The sequence below is a fragment of the Castor canadensis genome, chromosome 13 (genome assembly GCF_047511655.1).
Source record: "Castor canadensis chromosome 13, mCasCan1.hap1v2, whole genome shotgun sequence".
Lineage (NCBI taxonomy): Eukaryota > Metazoa > Chordata > Mammalia > Rodentia > Castoridae > Castor > Castor canadensis.
Window position 1 is genome coordinate 45,448,987 of NC_133398.1, and position 13,048 is coordinate 45,462,034.

General features: G+C 34.1%; 1 protein-coding gene across 7 annotated transcripts in view; it reads left to right on the forward strand.

The window, feature by feature from the left end:
* Positions 1-13,048, forward strand: part of Caap1 (caspase activity and apoptosis inhibitor 1) — a 113,159-nt gene that overhangs the window by 25,550 nt on the left and 74,561 nt on the right. For all 7 annotated transcript variants that reach the window (XR_012440421.1, XR_012440418.1, XR_012440419.1 and 4 more), the window contains exon 5: positions 3,473-3,546. Coding sequence is in view for 3 of the 7 variants with exons in the window: in XM_074051687.1 (XP_073907788.1) it covers positions 3,473-3,546 (74 nt within the window). In the remaining 4 variants the exon portion in view is untranslated. The remainder of the gene's footprint in view (positions 1-3,472; positions 3,547-13,048) is intronic.

The following is a 13,048-nucleotide window of genomic DNA, read 5'->3' on the forward strand; positions in this document are numbered from 1 at the left end:
ATATGTAGATTACTTTTTGGAGTATAGCCATTTTTACTATGTTGATTCTACCAATAGAGCACGGGAGATCTTTCCACCTTCTGTAGTCTTCCTCAGTCTCTTTCTTCAGGGGTTTGTAGTTCTTCTTGTAGAGAAGTTTACTTGTAGGTATTTGATTTTATTTGAGGCTATTATAAATGGTATTGTTTTCATATATTCTTTCTCAATTTGTTCATCGTTGGTGTATAGAAAAGTAATAATTTTTGTAAGTTGATTTTGTAATCTGCGACATTGCTGATGCTGTTTATGGTGTTTAGGAGTTAGACTTTTATTTTCATAAAATTACAAATAAAGTCATAAATGCTTCTTGTTTTCTTGCACTTGAAGGTATTAAGATAGTTCCTTTTTTGTAAATACCTTGCCTTTCATGCTATTTAATGGAGATTTTAAAATTATATCAGAGAACTCTTAAACTTGTATGACAACTTTAATTGTAATGCCTACATCTTAGGAAAATTATTGATTTTTAAATTTTAAACCACTGAAAACTTAAAAAAAAAAATTCAGATAATACTGTTATAAAAGCACTGAACTTTCCACTTTTCGACCACAGGGTGGTGTACTATACCTAGTATCTGAAATTTTGTTTATTGACTTCAACAGCCTGTTCAAACCTAACTTATAAAATATAATTTTATAAAAGTTCATATTGGGAATGTAAATAATTGTTTATGACAGCAGATAATCTTTATAGAGGCATCTTAATTTTATTTAAAGGATATTTAAGGGTTTTTGACCAGTTTTCATTGCTTTATTACTTAATTTTTTAATTTTTTTCATTAAGTTTTTTATTTGGAAATAATTTCAGTGTTGCAAGAATACTACTACAGGATACATCCATACAGCTTTTAACTAGGTTTACCTATTAACATTGTACACTATTTGCACACCTTTGTGTTGAGGCTTAAGTTAGATACATCATGACATTTTGCCTCTAAATGCTCCATTGTGTTTTTCTAAAGAACAGTGATACTCTTATAAAACTGCAAGTGTCAACTTCAGGAAATTTAAAATTGATAAAATAGTTTTTTTCAGTCCCCCATCAGTATTTCACATTGTTTTTTGGTTCTGTAATATTCTTTATAACATTTCCCCCTGTAGTTCAGCAGTCTCAGGTCAGTTATAACATTTCATTGACATGAACAAGCCTCCTTTAACTTGAGATATTTCTGCAGCGTATTGTTCTTCTACAACATTGACACTGAACTCTCCTTACTAGAATATTACTCATTTTCCTTTGGGTTTGTCTGATTATTCCTAATATAGATTATACATTCTCAGCTAGAATGCATAGGTAATGTGTCTTTCTTAGAGTATTACTTATTTCCATCTACTATTTATTAACATATGTTAATTTTACAAAGGGGTTTCATTGTGGTATTTCTATAGATGTGAACAATGTACTTTGATTAGTTTTACCCTCTCTGTTTTACTCCCTTAGCCTCATTTTCCCTTTCAAACAGTATTTAGTGGGTTTCATTGTGCTATCTTCATATACATATATTATATACTTCAATCATGCTCACACCCCAGTACTGTCTCCTTTCCCCTACTGCTGATTCTGCCCCTCCCCAGACCCTTTTACTCTCATGTCCTGTTATTATTGTTGGTATTATCAATTTAGGTTCAGATCTGCATATGAACGAAAGCATGTGATATTTTGTCCTTTTGAACTTTTGGCATTTTGAACTTGGTTTATCTTGTTCAGCATGATAATCTTTAGTTCAGTCCATTTTCCTGCAAATGACATTATTTCTTTCTTTTTGACTGACTAATACTCCATTGTGTATATGTTCCACATTTTCTTTATCCATGAGTTGTTGGGCATCTAGTCTGATTCCATAGCTTGGTTATTGTGAATAATACTGCAATAAACATTGGTATGCAGATATCTTTCTTTATGTTGACTTACACTCTTTAGTATATATAGCAGGGTTATAAGGTAGGTCTATTTTTAATTTTTTTGATGAGCCTCCGTTCTTACTTCTATAGTGGTTGTGCTAACTTACATTCCCACCAACAGCATATAAGAATTCCTTCCTCCATCCTCTTCATCCTCCAGCATTCCTTTTGTTGAATTCGTTTCACATTACATTTTTGTTGAAGTTGTGTTTTTGTAAATTTATTTTAATTAAATTTTAACTGATATGTAATGACACAAAAATTACACATTTTTATGGGATAGCGTATTATGTTTTGACATGTATACTTTTTTGTAAATGTAGGTGTATCTGTGTAATGAAGAATTAAGTGCTATTCAGAGATGTGCAGAAACAAAAATTTTCTTTAAAGGTTGATGTAAGATTAATGTTCTCAATAGGAAAACACTAATTTTAGTGGAATGCTTGAGGTAGCACGTTTTAACTTTATTGCTGAGTGCTTGATTTTGTCCTTAGATTGTCAAAGAGAATTGTTGTTGATAACCTCCTTGGATTTTGCCAGTCATTTTGGTGACAGTGAAAACTCAGTAGGTAATATTTGACAACACATAACTATAAGAAATGGAGATATGACAATTACAAATGCCTCAGATTTTACAGTTAATACCAAAATAAACATATACACACCAAATATGTATGTTGATTGGGAAGAATATTACAAACTTTAAAAATAAATGATCACAGTCTTTTTTTAATCCTTGCATTATTTGGTGGATTTGTTATTATAACTGGATAGAAATAGTTTAGAGAATAGGAAAACTCCTTAAATATTTCTAGTATGTCAATCTTAGCGTATGTATAAAAATTCCTAGAAGGTTATAGGTACCTGTTTCTAAGAAGTAGTTTCTTACCTCATTTGAATATTTACAGTTTCTTGACTTTTTTGCTGAAAAGTTACTTGTAGCATCAAAATTAAGGTGGTCTAATGCTGTCTTAGGAAAGCATCAGCTTAGTTTGCAGAGCTATCAGAATGTATTGAATTGAAACGTTTTTGCATGATCTTACATTAATCCATTTGCTTTGATTACATGTATACATTACATATAAAATATGTGTTTTCCACGAATTGTAGACATCAAAGCATTTGAGGTATGAAATTAGATGGATATAATGTAATTTCAATTCCAAAATATCCATTAAATTTAACAGTGGTACTTGAAAAATTATTGGATACTACTGTGAGTGGTGATTTCTCTCATCAGATACCCTATGGAGTATTGGAAAGGAGAAAAAAATAACCTCCATGTTCCCTCCAGGTATACCCCTTGATTTTACGAAGAAATGCATTGTTTAAATTGGTAGTAGTTTGTAGCTGTTACTTCTGACACTTGTGTATATGTTTCTGAGTCTCTGGAGTGTACTAAATTATACCCTGGGGCTTAGGAGAATCCATTGTATCTTCCCAAGTGCCTAACTTAATTCTAGGAACTTGGGCAGTAAAAGTTTGATTGAGTATGGTTTTTAAATTGTTTTTATTTATTTTCATTTCTCAGGCAAGACACATGTATAGATTCTTCTTCATCCCTGAGGGAGAACAAACAACCAGAAGGTTTGGAATTAAAACAAGGTATGGATCAATTTTGTAATTTTTGTATAACATTTGCCAATTGTAGATTTCCACAGTGTTCCACCTCATGCCATTTTACAGGTAAGGGAACAAATAATTTATTTGGCCCAAAAATCAAAAGAGGAAAGAATCCATCCTGTATTTTATGATTCCTTTAGCTACTGGAGTAACTTCTATGTGTATAGTGAGTCATAGATGACACTAGGAAGTTTCTATCATCTTTGAATAGTTTTAACTCAGTAATTTCTATTGTATATTCTCAGCTGTAAGACATTGAAGATGTTTTAACTGGATGGCTTGAGGTTATATGTGGAAAAAAGCCAACAACTTTTTTTTCTGAGACAGGGTCTCACGTAGCCTAGGCTAGCCTCGAACTTGCAATCTTTCTGCCTCTGCCTCCCGAGTGTGCTGGGATGGCACACTGATAACTTTTAAAAGATAAGTTTTTTCCCCCAAGGTATTTTGTTCTTATTTAATTTCTTCCTTCAAATCAGTAGTTTTTGACGTAACCATCTAGCAGAAATAAGATGGCAATTTTAATTTATTTAAGTCTTATAAGTTAATAGGACTACTCTTTTAAATGCCTTTTTGGTTTCTTCTCATCTCTACTAGGAAAAGTTGAAAGTAAAATAAGAATTTTTTTAGTTACTCAAATACAATCTCACATTTTTCCTATTTCATGATAAAATTAATTCAAAGCATTGAGAATCTGTTGCAACTAAGAGAATCAAGTTATCCATTATGCAAGCACCTCATCTTTGATGGCTTAGAATAGTTTCCATAAAACTTGAGTCTTAGGAACTTCTTTGGTAGAGAGAAGAGAAGCAGATCATCAGTTTTTTTTAGACAGAAATTTTAACTGCAGTTTGTTACTAATGTTTAATTAACAAGGTGAAAAAAATTACATAATTTTTGTGTTTTGTTTCCTTTTATGTAGAAAGAAAGGAATATAGATTTTTCTGTAATTCTTCTAATTTATATGCTGTGAAGTTTATTCATATTTCTGATGCTCTTGGGATTTCTCAAAACTTTTCAGACGTTCTCTTGTGTTAGCCTTACAAACAGCCAGACAAAATTATGTATCTGTACCATGACTACTGCTGTGCCCTTCCCCTCTAACTCAGATTAGGTTTCCTTGGTGCTTGTTTTATATCAGTGCATGTTAAACATTTACATTGTTTCATGTAATGCAGTCACAGTTATATAACCCTCTTACACTCATGTTTCTAATGGAGAGTATGCTATAAAATCATCTGGGGAAAAGAATAGTATCGAATAAAAGATTTAGAAAAAGCTAAAGTGAGTACATTATGTTAATTCTTGTTCTGAGGGGAAAAGGCTAGAGATTGCATTGCACAAGTTAGCTAAGGCTACCTTGTAAGGGAAGCTGTTTTTCTACTCCATGTTCAATTACTCAGAGTTCTTTAGAACTCGCTTCCTACTGTCAACAGCCTATTTTGCTGTGCTTTTCCTGTGATAACTTTAATCATTTGAAAACAAGCGATAGAGGTGCAAAGAGGAAGAGAAAAAGACCTTAGAGTAGTCAGTTTTCACAAAGTCCAGGCCTTTTAAGCTTATATTCCCATAAGCTTATATCCTGAATTTCTCATGGAAGGCATCAGAAGCCTCAAGAACACACTGATGGCATTAAGCAAAGGTGAGAGAACGTAAGTTCAAAGCTGAACCATACCACTGTACAAATACTGTTCATGCTCAGGTTAGAGTATAACCTGTAGGAAATGATTAAATTGTTTCAATTTTTTTCAAGAAAACTGGAAAGTAAAGTTTTTTTTAGAAAATAAGTGACTAAAAGATAAAGCAGTTTGTTGCATAATGAAATAAATGTGAATTATTAGATTTATTTGTGCAGAACATCTTTCATATACTCATAACTATAGTCTGAATCGGACAGTAAATAACTTGTATGGAGTTACTACCTAAGAAGCTGAGGAATGTCAGAAAATAGAAATCCTAGCAAGTTCAGTAGAATATTCCCTTTTTTTCTAAATGAATAAATTATTGCCTACTTGTAATGTGCAGAGTTCTCAAAATGTAATATTGTATGTGTAACTTTTCTTGCCTAGGTAGCTATTCTTGCTCACAATGAGCTCAAAAGCAGAATATAATGCTCCCTGTGAATGCATTGCCATGTGAATGGCTTGACCATTTAAGAAAGTTCATTGAAGCTTATTTAGTACTAAAGTAACCTTTTGTTCAGTAGAACAAAATGTAAAGCAACATTGAATTTCTTATTTGCTCTTCCCAGAATAAATCTTATTATAAGACCTGTCATTGGAATGTGATACTGACAAGTTATTTAAGTTATATTTTAAGTTTTTAAGCTTCTAAAATACTCAAGTATTACATGATATTGCTCTAGCATTTATTCAAGTAATATTCAAGTATTAACTGAATTATTAAATTGAAATTGATATTTCTTTGTCTGCTACTGGTTCCATTCATCTCCTTCATAGGAAATACCATGTCTGAATTTAGTAGTATTGAAGGTTAGTATCAGATTATATAGTAACTTCCACCACACATTTTCATAAACTAATAACTAAGGATATAAACTAAGGATATTAACTAATAACTGAGGATATACTTGTACCATACAAATATTATTTAAATGTAGGTATAATATTGATTGATTGGTATTGTAGCAGAATAGAAATTCTTCTATTAGAAATTGTGAAATCCGGGGCTGGGATGTAGCTCAGTGGTACAGCCCTTGCCTAGCATGCGCGAGGCCCTGGGTTCAATCCCAGCACCAAAAAAGAAAAGACAAAAAAAAAAAAAGAAATTGTGAAATCCTTCATTCTTAGCCAGAGGACAGTTATATAAAAAACATCAGTTACAGCTTTCTTCTTTAGTACAGCTGTGTGTATGTTCGTACACATATGTTTACACATGTACCTGGGCCAGCTTACTGCAAGCATGAGATCTTACGGTTAATTTTCTAGGATTTCAGAGATTATATTATCAAGAAGAGTTAGCTCTACTGTTAAAATTAGGGTTTATTTAAATTTTCTAAATTGGTTATTGTTGCTATTATTAAAAAATTGAAAACTATTTGTTGAAAGTATCTAATGCATAGAAAATATCTTTAAAATATCAAATGAATCCCTGCTAATGTTAACGCATTATCTTCATGTAGACTTACTTATGAGTGTTTGCACAAGACATTTGGCAATAATAAAATGCAGATCTGTATTTAAACTGTGACTGGAGATATGTGTAGTTTTGCAAATTATTGTAAACTTAGAAATTAACGTCTTGTGTTTTCATTCTTTATCAAAAGTTGTCATGAGAAAAAAATTTAAAACTGTGAGAAATAGCTGAGTTAAGTTTGGATATTTAGGTTGAAGAAGAGTTGAGGCTTATGGTCATTTTAGAATATTGAAAGGGCTGTCATATAGAAGAATGATTAGTTCTGTATGGTCCCCCAAAAGAAAAATAGAACCATTAGATAAAATTGTCATTAGACAACGTTTTTTGTTGTATAATTATGTCAAACAATCAGCGTCAGAAGATACAGTGGACTGCCGTTCCTATTGATAAAGGTTTGCCAACAAAAGACATAAACCACCACCTGGTGGTGATGTTGTACAGCAAATTCAAGCAATATTTGGATGTTTGGTCTTTCAAACCATCAGGTTTTTGTAAAGATCAGTGCCTAGTGCATTGTTTGTGCTTGGGAAGAGTGTTTAATAGATGATTTCTAAAATTGTTTAATGAAAGCAGAATGAAATATATAAACTTTTCTCTGTTACCTCTACATTTTTTATTTTATTAGAGGAAAAGAAAGGATGCTTGATTTAGTTTTAGATTCTTGGTGGTTCTTTGAAACATATTCATTTGAATATAGCTATTAAAGTAAGTAATGTAACTATGTAGTGTATAAAATTAAAGTCAGAAAGAAATTTACTTCATTCTACTTTGAATCTTATACATTAGTGTTTTTATGTGAAAATTATTCTTATTATAGAGAGACATGCAAACACAGAATATGCACATTAAATTATGCTTTGGTCAGGTATAAATCTTGACATTTTAGAAAATATTTTATCTCATTCCTTTGTCTATATTTTGGACTTGGAGTTCATGAGTTAGTGGGGTTACAGCCAGGTGCGGTGGTCCACACCTGTAATCCTGGCTACTTGGGAGACTGAGATCAGGAGAATTGCTGTTCCAGGCCAGCCCAGTCAAAAAGATCGAGAGACCCCCATCTCAGTGGAAAAAAGCTAAGCATTGTGGTGCACATTTGTCATAGCTACAGTGGGAAGCTTAAACAGGGGATTATATGGTCCAGGGCAGCTTGGGCAAAAAGTAAGACCCTGTCTCCAAAATAACCAGAACAAAAAGGACTAGAGGTGTGGTTGAAGCAGTAGAGCAACTGCCTAGCATCTGTGATGCCCTGAGTTTAAAAAAAAAAAAAAAAAGAGAACTATCTTGTTAGTCTGGGGATTTGGCTCTGTGATAGCATACCAGTCTAGCATGTTAGCAAGACTTTGGCCTGATCAGTTCCCAGCAGTGCATACAAAACACACACACACACACACACACACACACACACACAGATTGTCTTGTTAACAAGAGCTTCAACAAGTTGAAAGGTAGACTTTAGTAGGGGAGAAATATTTTGTAAGTGGTTAAGCTATGTGATGAAAGCTTAGAATTTTTTTTGTGGGACTTGGGTTTGAACTCAGGGCCTTGCACTTGCAAAGCAGGTGCTCTGCCACTTGACCCATGCCTCCAATCCATTTTGCTCTGTTATTTTGGAAATGGGGTCTGGGGAACTTTTTGACCAGGCTGGTGTTGAACCACTCTCCTCCCAATCTGAGCCTTCCAACTAGCTAGGATGACAGGTGTGAGCCACTGACACTCAGCTAGAATAGAAATTTTTTATGGGCTTCTTTCAGCCATTCAGAAAGTGGTCACCAAAGTATATTTTATCACACTGTCAAGAGGTACCGGAAGAAAATAAGCTCTAGATATCTATTGTATAACATTGTGACTGTATAATAATAATAATAATAATAATGGCCACACACCTGAAAATTGCTGAGAGAGTAGATCTTAAATGTTCTCTACAAAAAAATGTAAGGTGTTGGATATGATAATCAACTTGATTTACTCATGTCACAGTGTACACACACGTATGTATGTATATATCAAAATACCACATTGCACTTTATAAGTATATATTTTCACTTGTCAGTCATACCTTAAAGCTAGATAAAAAAGCTAGATAAAAATACTCAGTATGTCTTTCTAGTACATTATTCCTACAAAAATTTTAAATTACATAAAATATTTTACAGTCATTTATCAAAGCTATTAAATATAAAACTGTATGAGATAATTTGAATTTTTAAGGTGAATGATAGATGGAAAAACCCAAGCAATTCTTGTTCTTCTTACTATTGTTGCTGTTATTAATGGAGTACAACACTGGGAGAAGCTAATGTGGGTAAATAGAGACTAGAATCAAAAATAAAGAAGTGAAATTGTAGGTAAAATGGAGTTGAGAAGCTGGGGGCAGGGTGAGCACACCTGTAATCCCTGTACTCAGGAGGCTGAAGCAGGAAGGATAGCAAGTTTTGAGGCCAGCGTGGTCTACATAGCAAGACCCTGTCTCATAAAACAAAACAGAACAACAACAACAACAACAAGTCAGATACGGGGCACTATGCATCCCACATCCTTGCCAATTCACTTTTTTTTTAATCTAAAAAAGTCTTATACTTAAAAGTAACAGAGTGTCACTGATTGCTGAGTGTCACTTAATTTCCTTAGAACAATTTTTTTGTGTGATTCTGGGTCTTGAACTCAGGGCCTCATGGTTACTAGGCATGTGCTCTTACCACTTGAACTGTTCCACCAGCCTCAGAACAAAATTTTAAACCTCCGCTAAAGAAGTTAAGCTCGTGTTCCGAATCTGCATTCCATGACTCTTTATTTGTTAACTAGATAAGGAGATAAATCAGGGGCTAGAAAGAAAAGGAATTAGACACAGCCTTTGAAGAACTAAACAGTGGTATATATGCTTCTCTGTTTCCAACTCTAGAAAGCTTTGTAACACTTTTTTTTCAGTCTCCTCATGGCTCTGGCCTTCATTATCCCCAGACCGGCCTCAAACTTAAGTTCCTCCTGCCTTAGCCTCTGGTTGCTTGGATTACACATGTGCCTCACCACAGCTGATGTGTCTGTTTTAATAAGAGTGAAATTACAAAAGATTTGATTTAGTACATTCAGAGAAATGTTTATTTCCATGTTTCATTAAGTTATACCTCTCTTAGCCATGCCATCCTGTAACATATTCCATGGGATTGTAGACCTACTTTTATAGCAAGTATTTCAGAGGTTTCCCAGTCCATATCTTCAACAGGTATTTGGATCCCCTTTGGGACATGGTTACTTCTCCATCATTAATTACATCCTTGTGAGGGAATGTCCTTCATTACCAAAGTGTTCCTACTAAAGGGAAAAATAGTAAATAGTAGGCTTGAATTCAAGTGTTTTGTTTTACAGAAAAATTGAGCAGAAAGTATAGAGGTTCTCATATACCTGTTCACCACCTTTCTCTCTGGGAACCAGTTAATACATGGTTATTAACTAAAGTTCATTTACTTTTGTACTGTACATTCTATGGGTTTTATAATTGTCTAATATATTAAACACTTATCCACTATTATGGTATTAAACAGAATAGTTTCACTGCCTTAAAAATCCCTTCGTTTTACTTATTCTTCCCTTGCTCCTTTCCTGAGCTCCTAGCACCCACTGATTTTTTTCTTTTTGTTTCTATAGTTTTGCCTTTTCTATAATGTCAGACAACTGAAGTTATACAGTATGCAGCCTTTCAAATTGCCTTCTTTCAGTATACTTCAGTATACTTCTTTCAGCAGTACACATTTGATGTTCCACTCTGTCTTTTTGTGGTTTAGCCCAGTTCTTTTTAATTCTGAATAATCCTCCATTGTGTAGGATGTACAGCAGTATTTATCCATTCACCTATTAAAAGACATTGGTTGCTTCCAGGTTTTGGCAGTTATGAAGTATGAAAGTTTTTGTGGACATAAGTTTGCAACTCATTTAGGTAAATGCCAAGATTAATTTTATAAGAAACTGCCAAACTGAATTCCAAAGTGTCTATCAGTTTGCCTCCCTCCAACAGTGAATGAGTGCTCCTGTTGCTCCATATCCTTTTCAGCAACAGTTTTGGATTTTGGCCATGCTAATAGATGTGTGGTAGCCTCTTCTTGTTTTCTTTTGCAATTCCCTAGTGACAAATGGAATTGAATATCTTTTACTTCTTTGCCATTTGTATAGCCTTTTTGGTGAGTTATCTCTTTAGATTTTTTGCTAATTTTTAAATTGGGTTATGTATTATTTTGTTGCGTATTTAAGACTGCCTTGGCTACCAGTCCCACCCCCCCTCCACACACCTTTTTTTTTTTTTCTTCTTTTTTTTGCATTACTGGGATTGGACTCAGGGCTTTACACTAGCTAGGCAGGTGCTCTACCACTTGAGCCATGCTCCCAGCCCAGTACTAGTCTTTATGAGATGGGTTTGGCAGACATTTTCTCAGTCTCTAAGTTACCCTTTTCATTTCCTTAATGTCTGTTTATATTTAATACAGACTTTCTAGGTCTGTGTTTCCTACATTACTGTATTTATTTGGTGGGTTTGTTATTATTTAAGGGACCTAAAAGAAGATACATTCAGCCTGAAGCAATATTTTAATCTGTGAAGCTTCTGTAGTAAGTATGAGTCTGTTAAGATTTGGAAACTGGTTTAGAATGTTTAAGTATATAGGATTTGGAAATAGACTTGTTTAAATTCTGGTTCTGCCACTTTAGCTGTGTAAACCAAGAACATGTAACTTAAACTCTATGCTCTTCAGCATCCTCATTTATAAAATGGCAATAATAAATATAAATACTTATTTTACTGTATTAGAATAAGGATTAAATGAGCTAATACTTGTAAGTTAAAGTACTTTAGCGAAGTGCTTAGTACAAATGAAGTGCTCAATAAATATTAGCTCATTATAATTATTCTTGCCACCATTATTTTTTGCCTGATCCCCTTACTACATCCTGGAAATTTCTCTCTCTCTCAAGATGGAAGCAGGGGAGAAGGGATCTCACTATGTGGTCCAAGCTTATCTTGAACTTCTGACCTGAATAATTCTCCTACCTCAGCCTCCTGAGTAGCTGGCATTGCAGGTATGCTTCACCATACCTAGCCTGACTATTTCTTTGTGTAACTTTTACTTATTGGTTCTTCTGTGCCCTTTGGATTATAGAAAGTGAGTTTAATAAATCTTCTGAGTGATATCTCTTCAAAGTTTGAAGCTGACCTCTTCATCTAATAAATAAATTGTTGTTGGTGCCAGCCACCAGGGATAGAAAGATAGATAAATAAATGTCCCTGGTCTGGAAGGATCTTCTATAATAAAGGAAGTTATTTGGAACTTCCTTTACCTATACATAGGTAAAGGAAAATTTTTTCTTATAGGTAAAATTTTTCATATCCACCCATGTGCCCCTGTCCTGCTAAAGGGGATGAACTCTGTGTTGCCAAAACCAACTCCTTTTTCTGCACTGTGTCATCATTCTACCCAGTCACCATCCTCTCTTGAGTGAACTGTTGCTATCAACTGTTTCACTGGTAACAACACTCAACCTGCTAGCTGTATTTGACAACCACTGATTGTTATACTGTCTTCCTTGGCTCTTTCCTAGTCACCTTTGCATCAAGCTCCCATTTTCTTGATTTGTAAAGGGTAAGTGCCCCAGGACTTACTCTTCAGACTCTTTTCTACATTCCCTACATGGTCATTTTATGTAGTACCTAAACTGGTTGCTACTAATTCATTTCTACAATTTAGACTTCTTTCTACCACTTTATTTCCAGTTTACTTAATATAGGTCCAAACTTAAAGTTAGCATGTCCTAGATTAAATTCTCTCTCCCTGTTGTTCTTTGTTGCAACAAACAAAAATCAAAACTTTGTGACTTCAACAGTCTTCTCTATCTCAATAAATAGCAGTTATGTTCTTCTGAGTATGTAGGCCAAGAGCCTTGGAATCATTTTTTATTCCTTCCCTTTCATCTCCATGAACAGCTCCTATTTGCCCTGCTCAGAATCCAACGTTTTCATACTTCTGCTTAGCCATATTATTGTGACCTTTATTCTTTTTTTTTTAATTTATTTTTTTATTATTCATATGTGCATACAATGTTTGGGTCATTTCTCCCCCCTGCCCCCACCCCCTCCCTGACCACCCACTCCGCCCCCTCTCTGTCCCCCAGACCCCCTCAATACCTGGCAGAAACTGTTTTGCCCTTATCTCTAATTTTGTTGAAGAGAGAATATAAGCAATAATAGGAAGGAACAAGGGTTTTTGCTGGTTGAGATAAGGATTAGCTATACAGGGAATTAACTCACATTAATTTCCTGTGCGTGTGTGTTACCTTCTCGGTTAATTCT